Source organism: Alosa sapidissima, chromosome 9, assembly GCF_018492685.1.
Source record: "Alosa sapidissima isolate fAloSap1 chromosome 9, fAloSap1.pri, whole genome shotgun sequence".
In the NCBI taxonomy this organism is placed as follows: Eukaryota; Metazoa; Chordata; class Actinopteri; order Clupeiformes; family Clupeidae; genus Alosa; species Alosa sapidissima.
In genome coordinates, this window is record NC_055965.1 from 6,818,263 (window position 1) to 6,839,051 (window position 20,789).

The 20,789-nt window shown below is 45.7% G+C and overlaps 2 protein-coding genes across 5 annotated transcripts in view; both read right to left on the minus strand.

Moving 5' to 3' along the window:
* LOC121718168 (testis-expressed protein 2-like) overlaps positions 1-8,521 on the minus strand; it is a 41,459-nt gene extending 32,938 nt beyond the window's left edge. The window contains exons 1-2 of one of the 3 annotated variants that reach the window (XM_042103055.1): positions 8,284-8,521; positions 7,450-7,532 (exon numbers count right to left, since the gene is read on the minus strand). The gene's annotated coding sequence lies outside the window, so the exon portion shown is untranslated. Of the gene's footprint in view, positions 1-7,398; positions 7,533-8,283 lie in introns of all 3 variants that reach the window. The other 2 variants (XM_042103054.1, XM_042103053.1) reach the window with 2 other exon arrangements.
* A 1,304-nt stretch (positions 8,522-9,825) lies between these two features.
* On the minus strand, positions 9,826-15,319 carry LOC121718225 (myeloid-associated differentiation marker homolog). 2 transcript variants are annotated; one of them, XM_042103158.1, is made up of 2 exons: positions 12,665-15,319; positions 9,826-11,808 (listed from the first exon to the last, which is right to left on the minus strand). In XM_042103158.1, the coding sequence occupies exon 2, from the start codon at positions 11,383-11,385 to the stop codon at positions 10,531-10,533; it is 855 nt and encodes a 284-aa protein (XP_041959092.1). In that variant the 5' UTR covers positions 11,386-11,808; positions 12,665-15,319; the 3' UTR covers positions 9,826-10,530. The 2 variants fall into 2 exon arrangements, with proteins under 2 accessions (XP_041959092.1, XP_041959091.1); XM_042103157.1 differs by having other exon boundaries at positions 12,362-15,319.
* Between the last annotated feature and the right edge of the window lie 5,470 nt (positions 15,320-20,789).

A 20,789-nucleotide genomic window follows, 5' to 3' on the forward strand; every position in this document is an offset into this window, starting at 1 on the left:
TAGCGCTAATCCTATGCTATCCATCCATTTAAGAGCGGCTTTACCAAACACTACCAACAGATTTCTCTCACTCACACCATGTTGTTCTCAAAGAGGTGCAGCTGCTGATGCCTTGCAGAGCCCTGCCCACCGTCTCCATGCGGAGGTTTTTGTGAAAATGGCCAGCTGCTATCCTACTGGGCTCTCGCCACTAGCCCCGTCTTGAGAAAAAAGCAATTTACTGAGCTATTTAAGACAACAAGCACCTCTGGTACAGAAGAGAAAAGGGAAAAGAGGGGGAAGAAAGAAACGTGTGTTTTAGCCTTCTGCGAATCCCTCACAGCCGCTTTGTGAGCGACATGATGTAATATACAGCAAATTCCCGTTAAACCGCTTGACTGCCTCGCGAACAACCACCCGCGAATGTAAAATGTGGAGTAATAATCTTTCCAATTATGGGGAATAGTCGGTGTGGGTCCGCCGGGTATAAAAATGTCTTTGTGCTAATGCCATTGACACAGAGGCAGGGATAAGAAAAGGGGGATTAGTCAGGAGGGAGTGGGGTGACTGCTGTATGGGCGTTCAGGCAGCCTGTATGCTCAGGCTTTGCACAGACTTAACTAATGGCTTTCTTGCTGAACATAGCAAGAAGGGTTCCTGAGGGAACCGGCTAAAGGAACGGAAGTTCCAGTAACCACCTCTCTTCCACTGTCTAGGAACAGTTCTCCCTTTTACAGTGTTATGGTTATTTACCATGATGGCTGCCGGCAACATGTTTCAGGAAGGCAATAAGACAGGAGAGTTCAGAGGAGGCCTGGGGAGGTAAACAGAGGGGGTAGTCAAACCTACTGCACAAGGCCAGCATCCAAACAGCATGTCTGGTTAATCACCATGTTCACAGATGCCCTACAGATACAACCTGGTGATGCACGCGATGGATGACACCTGTCAAAACATCTCAAGAACATCCACCGAGAGGAGGACATGACAAGAGGGACCAATTAACACAGGGAGGTGTAGCCATTCAAAGTAGAGTTGTCATGACGGGCATGAAGATACACCTACGTCATCTACGTAGAGTAAACCTAATTCTTGAACCATCAATGACACCAAAAGAAACCTTGTCCACCCCTTCTTTGTCCAGACACAAGCCAAGGCTTCACAATCCCAATTTCACTTTGGGATCGAAATTGGGCAGTAGTGCACGTCAGAAAGCCCCACAGGTATCCTCCTGTCTTTACCGACAAGCCTCTGTGAGCTTTCCACAGCGGAGCAGCGCGTGGGTCAGTCGGTCAGTAGCGCTGGAAGCCTACAGACGCCCATAATTGGCTCTGCTCCTCTTCCGTGGTCCCCGCAGGCTGCTGCCGTGCAATCATCCAGCTAACTGCCTCGTGTTGCAGCAGGGAGCTGAGGGGGAAATAAAAGGCGAGGCGCGGACTGCTGCCTTTCAACAATGAGCAGGGTGGGTGGGCGGGCGGACAGGTCTGCACTGTGTCTGATGATGTGCACAGAGAAATGCCAGGCACTCGCACAGGCCCGGGCTGAAAGCAGGAAAAACCTGTTCGGTCCCTCACAGCTTAGGATGTTTGTTGCCAGCATGGGCTGAAAAGGTATTCCTATCAACTTGGAAATCAACAGTATGTTTAGCTAGGGCTGCTCGATTATGGCAAATAGTCATACTATTGTATATATTGTATATATTGTATACTTTGATAATGTTTTTTTTTTTTTTATAATCGTTGGAAGTCATAATTGAGGATTAATTGATTGATTTGATTAATTGCCCTACGTTTACCACCACCTCTTTTTTGCCTCAAGGGGCTCATAACAATGATACAGTATGCTGACAAAAAGAGGAAGTAGGGGGAAATATGGGCAGGCAAAGCCTCGTGTGAGTAAGACAGTGACAGTTTGCAAATGAGAGAGTGATCATTGTGACTAAGCATGGGGAAGTAAAGAAAGTCATCACTAAAGAGCCCTAAAGAGCAACTGCCCTAAAGAGCAACTGAAAGAGAGACAAAAGGGAGAACGAGAGAGAGACACTTGGGTTGATGCCATCAATCTACGCAATCCCCCAGGGCTGCGTTCCGTGCGATCTGATACACCACTGCCCGCCCGGTCAAGGCCACTGTGAGCATATGCCCAAATAAACAAGCTGTCCGCTCCCATTAACGGCCCGAAGTGAACAAGGCAAAAGGCAACACGATTCGACACGCTGCCCAATCTGTGCAGTCAGTCTGCTAAACATTCAGAGGCTCTGAGGGAGTCTCAGCTCAGATTCTAAGCAATGATTTACTCAGTTACCTTAACTAATGAGGGCCCTTTACAGGTGCAGTAACCAACCCCGCATGGTAAGTGGAACTCATTACTCTTGAATGAGAGACAAGGCTCCAATCATGTCCAGACAAAGTGCTTTGTTTGGAACAAACGTCTCTAGTTTCTCGCTCAGACTAAAAGAGCAATGATGTCAAAATCAGTAGGCACTAGGCAACAGCTTTCCTGCCTACGTGCATCCACCCGGTAAAAATGCTGCCCTACTGATACAGCTGACAATCCGAGTTCACGTACAGGTCAGTGTGTTTTATTGGGGATACGATTACTGATGCTCTTGTCTGCCAAAACGGTCCTCTGGTCAATAATTCAGAGCGCGCTCAGTTACAGCTCATGGGTGTGATTACAGTTACTGTGGCTCAGTAAGCCCCATCAGTCATCCAAGCCTGGGAGTGGCCGCATTTTGAGAGGAGATGAAACATTCTGAACAGTGTCTATCATCGAACATTACCAGAGACAACACTATAAGCACACAAAAAGACAAGTGTTAAATGCCATTTTTTAACCTTCACAAATTACTGTAGATGTGACACGCTCTCTTTGATGAAGACTCGCAACCTCTAAATTAAACAACGCTTTGTCCCATTTCTCCTCATGAAACCAGATGTTCTAAATCTTCCTCTTCAAAATGGTATAAGACAATATTGGAACATAATACAGAAACCGGTGAGAAAGGAAATGAAAGCAGATTTAGGTGTCAGTCAAATAATCCCAACATAAGACGAAAGTCTTAAGACTTGTAATTCAGTCATATAACTCAGGTCAGTCATTTAACTCAGGCTCTTCAAATGGACGCGTTCTGTAAAATTGAAAACAGGCACAGAAATGAGACTGAAACGATGCCGATGACACATTTAGCAATCATGCGGTGACTAACATGGCTATGAGCAGCTGTGCCTGGCGCACCTGTGCCACACAGATGGAGGCCTTACTTAGAGCACTGCAGCCACAGGACCGGAATGGCTAGTCCTGTGGGACGCTAACGCTGCCGTGATGTGCACTGAGACGCATCGATTGGAGGCGATTCGGTAGCTGCAACGTTTTCTATCATTCTGGCTTTTTGCTTTGTTTCTTTTCTCCATCAGCGATGGAACATTCTGCACAGACATCATTAAGAAAACAAGGTATTTTTGTCTCGTCTTTGGTGGCTGTTTTTCGCCTCACTTTTGTTTGTTTCCCGGGAGACTGAGGAGCTGTCTGAAAAAACACACAAATGATGCGGACTCGTCGCAAAATAACAAGACAGCGACACAGGCCCATTAGCTGTCCAGCGTGACACACTGACATTTCAATTCCCGTCTTGATGTCTCTGTTCCAGCTGCGTCCCGGGCTTGAGAGACACCACCGGCGTTGGCGCCAGATGCCAACCACCTCACGGTGCCACCTCGAGAGCGAGAGCCTGTGTGACAAAGACTTCAAAGACGAACCACCGCAAGGGAAGCTGGGAGTGAGAAATGCCATGCGACTGGCGGAGACATCGGAAAGGTTCTGGCACTTGGGAGCGGCTTTCAAGAGCGAGATAGTGTCTATCATCTAGTGGTCCCAGTGTGGAGGCTGCCAGGCAGCAAGCTGTGAGAGATGCTAACTCCACACACACACACACACACACACACACACACACACACACACACACACACACACACACACACACACACACACACACACACACACACACACACACACACACACACACACACACACACACACACACACCACCTGCCCCACCCGAGAATCTGTCCTTCTGGTCACTTGGCCGCACAGGCGATCTAAACTTAGGAGGCGACCAGACGCGTCCCTGTGTGACATTCTGCACGCGCTCTCCAGAGGAGACCACTCAGGTGCTGACCACACTGGCAGGGATGAGCGGTGAAACAGAGTTGGAGAAAAACAAACACATACATTACAGTTACGGGAGATGGAATTTGCTTGTGGTTACTGAGACATGGGTTGGATGTTTGGATTGGGAATGTAGACCAACATTATTCTGGTCAGGCTCCCAAATCAGCATGCTACATGGCAAAAATGAAGGGGAAAAAAAACATAAAAATAAAACTTTTCATAGCCACCAAAGCAATGCAAGCCTACATTTCTGTTATTCCTTAACCAGAAGTTTAGAGAAAGAAGATCAATCTCGGTAATCTGATCAGTAGACCAGGAACAATTCCTCAGTTTAATTCCCAACAACCTGAGGCAACTGAAATTACATCTGCGTTTCTCAGCAAAAACTCTGAAAACAGGTCACTCAGGTGTGGCAACATTGTCCCTGTCATTTTCTTACACTTCACTATGCATATCGCATTCCAAATTGGTCTCAACAGAAACTGGCTGGGTCACAATAATGGCCAATCGACTTGATGAACAATGAGCTGCTCAAGCCTGTCGAGCGTGCAGCATACTCATTGCAAATGCCATGACCTGACAGGACACAGAAGGCCAAGTCAGTCCTGGAACTTCAGTTTCATCTTCATATTAGCGGGGGTGACAGCCAGTCTGGCCAACATAATGGCAAGAATTTTTTTGTCCAGTTCTCTCACAAAAATTTAACAACAGGCACCAAAATGTAACAAAGAACAACTGTCCTATATAAGTGAATTAACCCTAAAATACTGCTATATTTGTAGGCTAGCAGTTATACTGCAACGTTCAGATGTAACTGAAAAGTATGTTGTGGTATTTTTACCATTAGATAAGACTCACGTGGCTGTGGGTGTTGTTTCTCACTGCTCTTAGTGGATATGCTGGTGACCATCGTCTACTGTGCCCAAACAGAGCAGTCACTTCCTGGTTGACCACATGGCCTAGCCACACCCACTGCCACCCGGCAACCTGAAAGGGCCACTCTCCGTGACCTGGCGGTGACGCAACATCACACCGAAACAAAACAAAAATAACCATACATGTCGAGACTGCCACCTGTGCAGGACTCGGCAGACCACACAGCAACATCAGTAAGCACAGCTTCTGACACCAAACCCTGAAATAAGTTTTGAAACTAAATGAGACAGACAGAGTGTGTGTGTGTGTGTGTGTGTGTGTGTGTGTGTGCTTAAGGAACAGGTGTCTGGCCACAGAGGGGGGTTACACCTCTAGTGCCCAGGGCAGCTCCGGGTGATAAGAGTGCTCCTTATCTCCCACTGCTCGCTGGCAATCACACCTTGCTGCTCCGTGGCATTCAGCAGCGGACCTCTGAACTCCCACAATCCCACAGACCCCGTCACCTGTCGCCCACGAGGGAGCTGTTCAGCAAGACACAGACACTCAGTGAACTATAATTAGATAAATTGCCATGAAAGCCTGTGCAGGTGTGTGTCAGTTCTGCTAAACGTGTCAAAACGGAGCAAGCTAAGATCGCTTAGCTTGTGCAAACGGAAAAATAAGGAAGCTTGTGCAATCTTTTCATCATAGCTCTATTGCCAAAAGGTGGACATTAACATTTCTCTGTCTCTTTAATGGAAAGTGAAAGGGAGAAAAGGGAGACAGAGAGATTGGGGTGTGGGTTTCACATTGGCTCCATTACTGTTTGCTTTGTCATCTTGAGTGAAAAATATCTTATTCCTAGACTGGAACCTTCACCTCCCTCCCACCGTGAGTACAATATCACCGGGGTTGTGTTCTGTCTGAGGAGAGACAGGAGAAATTACTGGTCTCCACAGAGAGAGAGAAGGAGAGAGAGAGAGAGAGAGAGAAGGAGAGAGAGAGAGAGAGAGAGAAGGAGAGAGAGAGAGAGAGAGAGAGAGGAGAGAGAGAGAGAGAGAGAGAGAGAGAGAGAGAGAGAGAGAGAGAGAGAGAGAGAGAGATAGATAGATAGATAGATAGATAGATAGATAGATAGATAGATAGAGAGAGAGAGAGAGAGAGAGAGAGAGAGAGAGAGAGAGGGAGGGAGGGAGGGAGGGAGAGAGAGAGAGAGAGAGAGAGAGAGGGAGAGAGAGAGAGATAGAGAGGAGGGGGCAAACAGAAACAGAATGGAAATGGAAGGAGACATCTGATAGCTTGGCACAGCACACACTCCCTGCTTAAAGGCCATGTTTGAAATCAATAAAAGGAGGGGAAATGACAGAAGGGAGTGATAAGAGCTGTTGGACACAAAGAGAGAAGGAGAAGTGCAGAACCATTCACTGATGAAAATATTTTACACAAGCTATCTGAGCTAAGTTTTAGCTATTGTGACTTAGCCAGGTGATATTTGTAACAAATGACATCTTGTGCGTTATTTTACAGTTGGATTAGCAGGCTTACTGTTTTGTTTTGAACCACATTAAGAATGCCCTGTGTAGCAACATCACAGGGTATTCTCCCCTGGTCACACCCTCAACAGGTGAGCACCTGACAGACCTGTGGATGATTAACCCCTTTGGTTCCAGAAGGCCGTTGCTATGACGACAAGTCACACAGGGGGCCATCTGGACTTAATCCATAAGAGAATGCAAAAATCTGCATAGCCACACCCCCAAAAGAAAACCTAACAACACTTCCTCAACCCTTTTTGGTCATTTATCTTCGAAGGGGTTCCCAGGGTACCACACACTCATATAACAAATTAAGTGGCATCTGTGTGTCAGGAATGATTTGTTTAAGGAAAGCTATAATATGGCTGGTATTAATATTTTGACTGGCAAATCAACCACTCTGTGGCAGAATATTATAATATGCTGGGACACAGTTACGTGACTTTCTAACTAAGGTCCACCACAACAGCAACTGTCAATCCATCCCCCAGAAGAGGAAGTAAACAACAGCTCCTTAAGGGCTTTGAGCTTGTGATGTCTGTGGGGACGTGAACCACAACGTGTGTGCACTTCCTTCTAGAACGAGAGGAGCTCATAATGTAGCCAAATTCTCTGAAGGCTTAATGAGTTCTTCTTGAAAATTCCTATTCGAAACCAATGGAGCCAACAGTGTCACACAACACAACAACAACTACAGCAACACAACAAAATTCACAACTTATTGTATGTTTGACTTGATGCACTGTAAAAATCACTGTCAAAATGCCATGAAAGGACTAGAAGAACCTCAGGCTGGTCAGAAGAGACCGGTCTTCACTCAAAATCGAGGGAACACTCTAGACGAGGTGACATAACCCACCTGAGGACCAGTTCCTTGTCATGTCCCAGGTAACACAATGGAGCAGCTTACCGTGAGTATTCGGTCCACCCCAGCATGAGGGTCTGTCTGCATGGGGCTATACTGGGTGTTGTGAACCCATGGTCCTCAATGGCCTAGACGAGGGGAAACAGGAAAGGTCAATCATATTAATTCATGTAGCCTATGATCTCACGCTCACTCTTATAGTCGCTCTCTCAAACTCCATGATGAATCCATGATGAAACAACTTCAGTTGGAACACAGTGATTTATGAGACTAGAGTGGGCACTAGTATGTCACGTGCCGTATGTTGGTTCTCTGAGGCACATTGACCTGTTCAAAACTACACTCCTTTTTCAGAACGGCCACATTCACATAAATTCACTCATTTCTCAGTGGAGTGATCAGTGGTCAAGTCATATTAAACTCGAGGGCATCTCAAACGCTGCTGCATCAACTTTTCACTTTCAAACGTTGGTATCACTACGTTAACAATGACAGATGTTTGTGGCATAATCATTATGAGATTAAGCTAGGGGACAAGAGATATAAAGTTGATCACAAGGACAACATTTAGGCTACAATAGAGATAACTGGCTCAATAATAGAGCAATGAATGTTTTGGTGCTGCATTATACTTTGCCAGCTGTTTTCAAACTTCAATGATCAAGTTGTATCTCAGGAATAAAGCCAAAATGGCAGTTCTTAACAGTTGGCTGTAACGCTGATGCGCCAAACAAGGCGTGACAGACACAAAAGTTGAGACCTAGTCACTGTAACAGCGCTAGCAAGCTATCGTAGCCGACTAGCTCCTGATAAACTAACCCAAACAACACAACACCGAGCGCAATTTTGTGGCAGCGGTTCACCAAGCTTTGGTCTTACCGTTTGCGGAGTTCATTTTCCAGCGACAAGAAAGAACTGAAGTCGCAAATGTACTGCCAGAGGATGACGCAGCGTGTATGACAAAGGGGGGAATGCTGTCAGAGTTCTCAGTCCTTTGGATATCGCTGTCAGTCTGTCTTGTCTTGCCTTACCACCCAGCCTGTTGTTGACAGCAACAGCAGACTGTTCTCCGGACAGTTCCTGAACAAGAAAATACGGATTGACTCTACCAGGCTAGAGCAATCGAAACTTAGGGGCGGGATCGGCGTCAGGACATTCCACATACTCGACAATCGAATATCTTCCTGAAGTGGTGAAAACTTTTCTTTTAATGATATGAATCATTTTCATTTTTCTTTCAATGAAAATGGAATTAAGACAGTGTGGATATTGGACAAGTGTCTATAAATATGTGCGCAATTTTCATTTTTTTTTGCTATCACATTCTATGTCAGTGTAGATAAAATAAAGTCCGCTGATCGGCACCCAATAAAAACAGTGGGGTGATCCTTAAGTCAGGACCTAAGAATCTGGATGATCTGGGGAAAATAAATTGTAACCTAAAGAGATATGGTCTCAAACCCCTTGCTTTGTATTCTCCCACTTTATGAGATGTCAAAGGAGAAAATATGTTTTTCTTTTTTCCAAAGGAATGTACAAAGTATTAAATACAGGTGTGCCATGGCACACGTGATTTTGTTTAAAATGTATATTTCTTTATGAGGTACTTGTTTCTCAGAATAAATTTGCTTCCTTTCAAGATTGGATTTTTTCCCACTGTTTTTATTGTGAGACCAAGATAAACTGCCAAAAGATGTTTTTATATACCTCTTTTTACACAACCTAACATTTAAGGGGTGCCAATAAATGTGCATTTTTTCTTAACAGAAAAAACAAAACAAAATGCACATGAAATTGAAAACAAGCAGGTTCATGTCACTTTGTGGACCATGACACTTGCAATGAGAGTATCGCCATCCAGTGGACAACATTGGTACTGCAGTATCATGTCTAGTCTAAATAACGTCAGAATTTCCATTACCTTATTATGGAAAAAGTGGGGTTAGAACAAAGTCATTTGGAGACGTCTGCAGCCTGTGCTAAAAACATATTCAAAACAGCGTGCTGCTCTTTTAGTTTTCTTCTCAGCAAAGTGTCGGTGTTTGTGGGGGAGGCCCGCTCATACACGTCACTTGCATCTCGTTGGCATCATTGCACACATTGTAGGACTGGCATCAATAGTTGTATCCCTTAAATGCCATGGCTGTGTCTTAAGAGTGTGACATCACTGTCTGTGTAGCGTATAAAACGAGGTGAAATTAAAATGATTACAAGTATTTTTTAGGGAAGATAACAATGCTTTGGGAGAGAGATGAGTCAAATTAAATAGTTGGCTTTGGAAAGGTTCTACAAAAGTGTCTTAAAATTCAACTGCCAATGTATGGCAGTGTTTAACATAGATACATTTTTTTCAATGAAAAAAGTTTGATCCAAAAAATCCATAACTCTCCAACGTACAAAAAGAAGCATGTTTTCATCGCCTTCATAAATCATAATCAGCTTTATAACACAAACAAACAGCAAATACAGACCTCTATAGGCCTAGCTGACTCCAAGCCAGCCAGAGATATAGGCAGGGTGTGAACCCAGACCACACTGAATGAAATTGTAGTCCACATTTTCAGCTGTGATCAACGGTGAAGCACTTTGGGTGAACACTGTGGTTTTAAAAATGCTCTTTTCAAATAAAGTGACTTGACTTTTGTCAACACATCAAATCCCACATCAAATAACAATGTGTGTTACATTCAAAATTCTGACATATACTGTGCATTGTAAAAAAAAAAAAACAATTAGAGCATGTGGTCTTTAAAGGACATTTCTTATACTGTAAAGCATTGTATGATTTATATAAAATTGAAGTGGCATACACATTTTCAGGAGTAAGCAATCACTAGGCTGTTCAACAATTATTCAACTGCTAATAATTTTGTTGCTGGGTTTATGGGTAATCTGCTGAATATTTTGGATTGGAAAAATACAATTACCCAATTCACACCAATGTCATCTTCAATGACACATTAACAACATTTCATTTGTTTTTTGAGCTTATTTGGAGGATACATTTCTCAGGTTTGGACAGTTGACTAATTTAGAGTCAGTTTCACATATTTCATGTCAGTTAATCACAGCAGGTTCCTTTAAATAAACTCACATAAATAAATACACAGTATCCCAAACATAAGCTCAGATTCTGTCACACAAGAGTTTGACGGAGAAGGCCAGATCGACGGTGTAACTGACTAAGGTGATGCAGGCAAAGGCCATCTCCGAGACGATGATGAGTTTCCCCTCAGATGGGTTCGGTCTGTACAAGTTCAGCACTTTGGTGGAGCTCACGACCGCCGCCACCATGTAGAGCAGGACTCCCAGTGAACTCAAGCCGGCCAGGACACGGTCGAACGGCAGCGGGCACCGCCCAGCGCAGTCTCCCACCATGACCACCACTGTGCCCAAAGAGGCTGAGAGACAGAGGCCGTACGCCATCCCGGGGATCGCCACCTCCCACCCAGTGCTCCTGTGAGACACCTGATCCGCGATCAGCAGCAGACCCATGCAGCCTCCGAAGACCTGGAGCACTTTGAGCAGTCCGGGTACCGTGGCCATGTAGCCCTTCTGTTCCCGGCGGATGAGGTGGGTCTCTGTGGCGTAGGCCAGGAAGGTCAGGCCTGAGAAGATGGTGGCTATGACAGACTCCTTGGTTGTGTTCTCACTCAGCGCCAGGCAAGGGTACGCCAGCGTGGCAGTGAAGACCATGAGCGCGGCCATGGCGGCCACGGTCACCGTCAGGTTCTTCCAGGAAAGCGGCAGCAGGCTGTGGAACTGGATGTAGGTGATGATGAGGATGAGGAGGCTGAGGGTGAAGAAGAGGCACCAGGTGGACATGCAGAAGGTGCGGAAGAGCTCGGAGTGCTGGACGGTGGTGGGCTCTACCATGGAGGCCACCAGGCTGAAGGTGACACATCCCGAGACAAGAGCCCAGATGCGGACCCCCGAAAGTGGGGTGGTGAGAATGCTGACCTCCCCTAGGATCACAGGCATGGTGGCTCTCCAACATCCAATGTTCAAGAAAAAAAAACAGACAAAAACAGATTCCAAAACTATCCTTTTCTAGAAGACTCCATTCACTGTTCTAACAGAGGAGGAAAGTGGTGAAACCATGAGAAGTGTGCTTCAGAAATGTTCCCCAAGGTAGATACGTGAATGTCACGACAAGGCGATAAGAGCACGTCTCTCTACAATGCAAAGCCTGAGATGCTATGAACACACACCAACATGGTCTTGTTCTCACGCACAAACACACATACACGCACACAAATGCACTGAGGTACTGCATCATCCCCGCCCTCTTCCTGTTCAAGGTTTCAGTAGTGTTTTTGTGAGGTAACCACAAGAGCTAGGTAGGCCTAGTGAACAACAATGCCTTCTGTGCATACTGTAGTTATCCTCCATTGTTCCTGTTTCCTGTCAGAAAAAGAGCAAGAAAAGAAAGCTTGAGCTTTACCTGCTCCTGTCATTGTCAACAAAAACATTAACTGGATTTGTTGTTAACCTATAGGACATTTTTGGAGAACAAGTAGGCTACTTCAGACTAGGCTTCTTTTTTACAAGAAAGGTTGGCCGGGGCGCTTTTTTGATTTGAAAAACCACTCACAGTAAAAAGCAGTTGAGGGAGTTTTTACTGCCATAACAAGGTTAATGATAGCTAACATGCTAATTTTTCAAACTACTGCAATTTAAAAGACACAGCTAAACAGAAAAATCGGGACACGATCCAGTTTAGGTCCATAAGTGAATATGGTGATACAGTTTAACTCCCACGTCATATAGCTCATTGTGCTCAAAGCCGATCGTAGGCTAATACCTTTTTTCACTGCTACCATCTCCAATTCTGCTGGATACGAATACGTCTCATTACTCAGCTTGTAACAGAAATACAATAGTTAGCTTTACTTTCATGACTCTCTCCCTACTTCTAATGTCAATGACTAAAAAAGAGTAATGTAACTTTCCTCACATAGACGTGTCTAATAGGTGAGTGTGAGAGAGATGCACTATGAATGTGTGCACTTTTGTCTGTATTTCCCGCTGTGGCCATCACTACTTCTTTCCCTCTTGTCTGTGTCTGTGTGTGTGTGTGTGTGTGTCTGTGTGTGTACACGCAAGCCTCAGTGTGTGTACCGCTATTTCCTTCCCTCTCTCTCTCTCTCCCTCTCTCTCTGTGTCTCTCTCTCTGCATGTGCTCCTGTGTAGGCTGAACACAAAGAAGCTCTATGAAGCTCCCACGTCGTCACTTCAACGCAGTTCTGCACGAGCTCACCTGTTATATTTAGACACACCATACATCAACCCCCATGTGTCAGGCAGCCGAGGCAAAAACAAGACATCTGACAGACTCCATGAAGACAAGAAAACACAGTAAACAAACAGGTACTGTAGCTGCCTAACAGTACACGGCAGAAACACATTACTGATGTGGATTAATGCTTGTTGTCAGACAGCCACTCAGAACTAGGTGAAGGGCTCAAATGAATTTTGGGGCGAAAAACTTGTCAGGGCCTGTAGCTGTACGCTCCTCACTGACGAACCATAAAATATGGAGTCTGAACTTTGTTTGCAGTAAATATTGCAATGATTGAATGATTGCCATTCTACTAAAACATTTGAAATGAAGACTGTGCGAACCATTACACAGTGCTGTGTAATGGTTCATTTATGGATATCACTGTTTTGCTAGATTTGCTTTTAAATGCAGAAACATGAATTGTTTTTATATTAATATGATACATCTTATTAATATGATTTATAATTATGCCTGTGCTAGATTTTACCAGGATAAAGGACATCTCAAAGTTACCAAATTGATGTTGCTATAGTAGGCTGGAAATATGTGTTGTTCTGTGAAAACTACGCCATCATGTGGTCAAACCTTGCACAACATAACTACTTGGTGGTGACAAACTCAATTTAGTCAGTCATTTCTTTCATTCAACAACTAAACCAGGTCAACTGTCTGATGTGGCTTTCTTTAAAAAGACTAGTGACCAAAATATATAGCCCACTACACTCATAGATGACCTAGGGTTAGGGTTTGGGTTAGGGTTGGGGTCAGTATATTTTCTGAGTTGAATGGTTTTGATTCCACCACAAAGATTGAACATCAAAATGAAAACAAATAACACCGAAAAAAATAATAATCCGTGTCATGGATGGCCGGATGCTTGCATGATGGCTAAGGCTCTTGTGAAGTGCAGAAACAGACACGTGTTGTTTTCTCACACTGGCCCCATAATCCAGCAAGTCTACGACAGTTGACTTAATAAAGCTTCCATGAGCTCATGAATTTAGGCTGCAAATTGGATCGTTTTCTTGGAAGTTATTCCTATCTAACGAGTATTCTCTGGTGACCTTTACAATTTAGAGACTGAGCCAACTCTTCAGTGGCTCTCATCTTTATGGCGTTGAGAAGAGGCTGGTGTGATGCTGGATAAAAACCTTTAAGACGGCATAACCCCTTCACAAGTGGCCACGGTGAAAAGGACACCGCAGCGGCTGAGGACGCGGACGAGCCACCATCTGACAAAAAAAAAGAAGAAAGAAGAAAAACAACAAAATAGGACATGAAGAAGGCTTTAATTTCGAAATAGATGGAGAGGGAAAGAGACAGAGAGAGAGAGAAAGGAAGAAAGTTAATAATTGATGTGGCCCTGGTCCCCACGCTGGTTCCAGCAGCTCCCACTATCTCACAAAGACATTTAGCAGTGATTGAGATCAAAGCCACTGCGACTCCCGCTGCTAAGCTGAAAGGCGAAACCGCCGATTGCCTTTCCCCGCGCTAATAATATCGTCTTTATGTAGTTAATAAACTGCACACTTCAGTCAAACTATATCATTACGGGCGACTTAGGGAGCTAATAATTTAAAAGCAGAGAATCGCCTCTGTTCTTCGCTTTGAACTAAACAACATTCTGTTGAACGGGGTAGGGGACCGACAGCAGGGGGTGCATGGACGGGACATCAAAGCCTTTGTCACAACAGTGCAGCGAGAGAAGCACGCGGCCAGACCATGCCGAGTTTACTTCAGTCGCCGAAGACAAAAAGAGCCCCCCTCCCTCGAACAAAAGAGATGAGGACGTCCGGGGCCAGGGGCCAGCGGTAGGTGTCGCCCGCCTCAACCGCAAAAGCAATCAGGTGCCCGGGCGAGCATTGAAGTCGGCCCGCCATGGAGGAGGAAACGAGTCGCGCCGGAAAGAAAGTAAAAAGAAAAAAGAAAAGTTCCACTGAAGTAAAAGTTTATGCTGGAGCCCACTACCTGCCTTTCATTGGATGACATCCGCGTTCCAGGTGTACTTCTGGCGAGCTGAATTAGCCGGATCAATTTCCGCACGCGGTGTGTTGTCCTCCTTTCATGCTGTCTCCTAATGATTGTCGGCGCAAGTGACATTGGAGCCGCAAGACGTTTTCAGATGTGGTGGGTTGCCTCATCAGATTCTTCATCAGAGAGGGTCTTGAAAAACCACACCGAACACAAAAACATGGGAAAACCACACAGGCTGCCAGGGCACAAAGTAATTGCGAAAAGGGAGTATACGTCTTTTTTGAGCACTTCTGTCAATAGCAAACCCTTTCTGTTGAAGTCTACTTAAAAGTCTCCTTTTCCCCATTTTTTTTCTTTCTCTCTTTTGTGTGTGTGTCTCTCTCGCTCTCTCTGTCTAGCTACTACTGGGTTTGTTCCGATACATCTACTTTCCAATGTGACTTTGCGTTAGTTGAAGTCACTCAAAACTTTCTGTCAGTGGAAGTGAGTTAGTACAAACACTGCTTTCAGGAGACCTAATCAGAACAGACAAGGACGTACACAATAGCCGTGCTGAAACATGAACCATCATGCTCAAGCTGTGACATGACGACAACCAATCTACATGCGCACAACACATTACATAAGGATGGCTGATTTGCCTTCGAATTCAAGATGTTGTCGGTGAGATAGTTGAGGTAAATCCTGGACAATTAAAGATTACTTATATTACTTACTCCTCTTCCTCACGTAGGTGGACAATGCACACGGCTCATATTCAGTGGAGGGGTATTGCATCACAGAGCTTAAGCATTATAAACATCGACCCACCGACCCACCTTTTACATATGCACACCACACATACACATGCAGACATACACAAGAACGCCTCTGTGTATGTATATACCATCAAATCTGTTCGAAAATGAGTCAATCCCTGTTGAATCTCAAGGGATATTGGATGGTTACTATATTTCTATATCCCTTGATGTCTTTTAAAAGTGTTTTAAAGACATCAAGTGTGAGACAATGTGTTTATTCCCTTGAGCACCTTGATGACCCAACTATTCTTGGTTTATCCATCACAACTAATGCGGAAATTCCACTACATGCATAGTACACTATGCAAACATGCTTGTTTTGCTGTTGCAATCCCTTATCAAGTGATTCCCCCAAATGAACTCCAATCTGTTCTGTGTGACCTCCTCGCATCAGCCATAACCCCGGGCCACTCGCTCTTCCCAACCCCCCATCCCCCGCTCGGTGTCTGCGGCTGGCGGGCCGGGGTGATTGTGGATGCCCGCGACAGCGTGCCCTCTTTGCTCCCGACTGCTAATGGTCTAGCCAGTGCCCGTTCTCACCCGCCGGCCCCCGCTTGCCAACTCCATTATCCCCACTGCCCCTCCGCGCAGGTCAGATAGTTTTTCAGCTTGACAATCCCCCGCTGGCCCGGCTTATTCATCCACCACTCCTTTTCTCTCCTCTGCCCCCTTTGCTTTTTGAAGAGAAACAGAGGGAGGTGGAGGAGGGGATTTGCACCACGGTAGGGTTTTCTTTTTTATACGAAACATATGAGAGGAAAACAGCGAGAGAGAGAGAGAAGGAGGGGAGGAGAGAGAAAAGGAAGGGAGGGAGAGAGAGATAAAGAGGAAAAGAAAGAAGGAAAGAAAGAAAAAGAAAGAAAGAAAGAAAGAAAGAAAGAAAGAGACTCACTGGCCTATGCAGCAGCAAAAGGCGAGCCAGAACCCACTCAAGAAGCAGCGGGCCTTAAAGCTAGAGGATTTGTTTAGAGAAGTCCACTCCAGCCAAAGCAGGATTACAGCGCCCAAGTTCCCATGAAACGCGGCCATCGGAGAAGAGGAGGAGGAGGAGGAGGAGGAGGAGGAGGAGTTTGCGGGCTACTGGCGTCCATCCCCTCGAAGCCCACTCCCCACTCTGGAGGACCGGAGGATGGTTATTTAGGCCTCTTTTCTTCTCAAACTCGCCCCCTGTCCTCCCCAAGAAAACCTTCAGTCTGAGGAGCATTAGACACTCACTGCATGGTAGCAATGCTTCAAGAGGGAGCGGCACACAGAGGGCCCACTCTCCCAATGAACCCCCTATTGCTGGACTAAGCTTTTCGGAGCTGGGATGGTAAAAAGGGGGTGGGGGGCGTGTTCCTGGAAGAAAATTACTTCAGCGATCTCCATAGCACCCCTTATCCCTCAGGAAAGAGAACAGAAGCCTTTCATGGGCGTCCAGCAGCCCTCGGTGAAAAATCCATAATTGCTGTGCAATGCAGATGAAGGGTCAGTGGATCGGCGCCACGGAAGGGAATTGGACAAGACAATGGGGTGGGTGACCTCAACTTGCGTCATCTCAGCAGTGACCCCCCCACTGCTTGCACCCCTACCCCGTCCCCAGCCCCTCGTCCCCCCCCCTGGAACTCTACTCTGAGTTCAAGTTCGTGGTTAAGTGACAGTCAGATGCGCGACAACGGTTCTCAGTGAAGGCAACCGATTTCACTTAGTATCCTCGGTTTCTGTGTGAACTTTGCCAGAGAGGGCGGGAGGACGAGTGGGAGGACGAGCGGGAGGACGAGCGGGGGGACGAGCGGGAGCGAGCGGGAGCGGGCGGGAGCGGACGGTCGGGTGGGCAGAGATGTGGGCGGCCTGTGGAGAAGGTGGCACTGGCACAAGCGAGCCGGGGCCCTGGTGGGCCCTTTGATTCGGTTTCAGATGCATTGATGCTGCCGTGTTTTTAAAGGGCAGGAGCCGAGCCAAAGGGCCGGCCTCTCCTGGCTCCTGCACACCGCGCAGGTCCCCTGGTGAGATCTCCGTGGGAACAGCTGCCATGGCGATCCCCCAGCTGCTACCCATCTACCCTGCCTCCCGCACTGCGGCCCTGTGTGAAGTTTCTCTCATTTTCTCTCTCCCTCTTGTTTTTGCTAGTCTTGTTCACTCACTCACTCACTCACTCAATCACACACATGCACACATACTCTCTTGTTCTCACACACACAGGGACATATTTTACACATTTGGACATATTTCTTCAAACAGTGTACATTAAAATCACGTAAATAGGAGATCACACAGGCACCTTCAATGCTTGGTTGGCAGTGGTAAGACCACCACAGATCTGTGGTCGTGAGAAAATAAACATACCAAGTACATCCATATGGGGGGCATCTTCGGTTTCCAGCACTGTAAAGATTCCACTACGATGTGCCAGTATGAGTATGCCGTGTGTCCTCCATGGCCTTCACCTGCCCAACAGATGGCACTCCAGGGAACCTGAAGCTTCATAAAGAGACACCTGGCAATTGGCGTGACCTTTTGACCTTGGGACAAGTACAGTACATCATGGCACATATCCCAGGTCAGATGAGGGTTCTTTGTCTATTGACAGTTTGAAATGCTTTGTAATCTTCTGCAACAGATTCGGCGTAGAGTCTATTTTTCCTGGAATGACAGCGTTTAAGAATATTTCTGTGTAATTTGCGCTAAATCCAATCTTAACTGTAAACTGTAACTGTAAACTGTACTTCTAGGTCATGTTTGCAAGCTGCTGTACGAATCGCATCCATAGCAGAGTGTGGTTTCCCTATCACATGTTCAGATGGAGCATCTGACTGCTTGGTTGGCCTTTTCAGTGAGTTCATTTCACAGTTGAGTTGTCAAATTTCCACTGGCTTGGACCATGGACGTCAATCTTTGACAGGCAACTGCTTGCTGGATGGTGTGTGAAAACAGGTGTGCCAGCGTTGAAAAATAGTGACAGAGAGAAGTAAGGAGATGGTTGATGATGGGTGGACGGGAATGAGCTAGTGAGAAATGAGAGCAGAGAGAGAGAGAGAGAGAGAGAGAGAGAGAGAGAGAGAGAAAGACAGCAGCATCAGATCCTCTTTCGCCACAGCTGTGCTTGCACGCACAGGAGCAGAGAGCTCTTTGTAGTTTGCACATGTCTGGCTTCACATGGAGACAGCCGTTTGTGCTGGGCAGATGAAAGCTAACATTCATTATCTCGCAGGGCCGTTTGTATGGGTGTCTCCGCGACCGGGCCGGCGTGGAGACAGAATAGCTCAGGGTGAGCCATAAACAAATTCAATATTTCATGTTGATTCTAATAATGGCGAGGGATAGGACACGTAGACAAATACCTGCGCATAGCGAGAAAAGGAGCTTCCTTTAGACAGGTCTTCCTTCCATCCCCCACTTTCTGTCTCTCTCTCTCTCTTTCCCTTGCCCTCCTTCCAAGCCCCCCTTGCTTTAATCCAGCGGCGGAATTTCGCTCGACAAGTGATCAAAGAGCAGACGCGGGACGCCAGGTGCGGCGGCAGCTTTACCACTGACAACAACGCTGCCTTCTTTTTTGCACCACAAAGAATGAACGAACGAACGAGAGAGAGGGAGAGAGGGGGAAAAACAAAGCTGGTGAAACTACTGTTTGTGTCTGTCTGGAGAATAGAGGAGTTTCTCTCATGATTTCTGAAGCCTGCTTTCTTTCTCTCTCTATCTCTCTCTGCCGTCGGAGGGAGCAGATCTTGTGGCGAGCGCCGTCCTTTCCCTTCCAATCGTGTTTGGCTCCCCTGTGTGGCGGACTCGGCGTGAGAAGTTCCCGTCAGCAAATTAAGGCATTCTCACGACACTCAAACAGCAGGATCGGGGAACACAGAGAGGACACACTGCAGGGGTTAATGCTTATTTAGACACAAGAGCCCAGCGATGTATGGGAAAAACAAGCCAGCATAGACAGCTAGGCTATAGCCCACAACAGTGGTACAGGACTGCAGAGGAGCGCAGCTGTACAGGCGCCTGTTACTGTCAAGAATACCAGTGATGCTTCGGATCATAAAAGTTTACCATGGAGTTGTGAAGTTTTAACTCACCAGTTTAATCCCGCTCGCCGCCTACATTATGAGGCGTGTATGTGTAAATTAAGTTAAGTACAGGCCTCTGTGGTGGTATAATTAAAATTATGTAGAAAACACTTAGATGGCTTTTTAATTAAACCATATGAGACTGACATAGTTTAGTCTTTAGGTCCCATGACGGTCTGAGAGCAGAATGTCTTATGGCTTCTGCTCCGACATGCCCTGTTATTATTAGAGAGGCGCTCACATTAGTGCCCCCTGGTGTTCTGGTGAGGCACTAGAAGTTTTAGCTGTCCTTGCATGTTAAAAAGATAAAATGGAAATGGATCGAGAGGCTTTGATGTAAAACGCCGCTATCCACAGCCAAATATCTCAGACACAGTTATCAGGGGATGCACGGCCTCAAACTTGATATTATTTCTACTTTAATAAAGTACAAGAAACTAGTTCAGTCGCTGTAATTCCATGCTTTGGCGAGTCTCTCTTTAGCCAGTATTTAAAATGATGGGCAGGGGTATTGGAAGAAGAAAAATACTTCTCTTTCATATCTTAGCCTAAAAAGTTATCATATTCAAAACTATAACACAAAGTAAAATTTTCATATACTGTAAAGTAAAAGGCGTTGGGGACGAATTATAATTCTTTAAAAGAACTGACACCAGTGAAGAAGACAAACCATAGCCTACAATAAAAGTTCATTTTCAAAAGAGTCTTGTCTTTATACATTCAAAAAATGTGATCCACACAACAGACATGTCAAACTCTGCTTGACAGATTCAAATGCCAAGCTCAACTCAAGAAAAGAAGAAAAAAAAACACACACACCAGACATCTATGCCGTGAATCAGCGCGTTTGATGCATGGCATGGTCCCCGCGCCGACAAGTCCATTAACCTAATACTGTCCTCTTTGTTCTCCTGCCAGAGTCGTGTCTGACAAGTCAGTCAAGCTTTTGGCCCCATTGTGATGCTCTGGTTCAAGTCAGGCTTGAGGTTAGCCACTCAATTAACCGCAACCTCGACAAAAAGTTTCACTGATCACGCTGCCTCTCTTATGTAAGCTGAAGAGGACTACAATGTGTGTTTTCTGACATCAAGAGGATTCCTGAAAAATAGAGGTTTTCATGTTTGGACCCCTGAGGTGTGATTTATAGACTGAATCTCCTCTTGGAAAAAGAGTATTGAAAGTCTGTCATTGATGTCATGGATAGAACACTAAGGATAGATAGGTTAGTTAACTATATTAATCAATGGATAGCTATTAGGCTTCCTGGTCATGTCAATCAAATAAAGG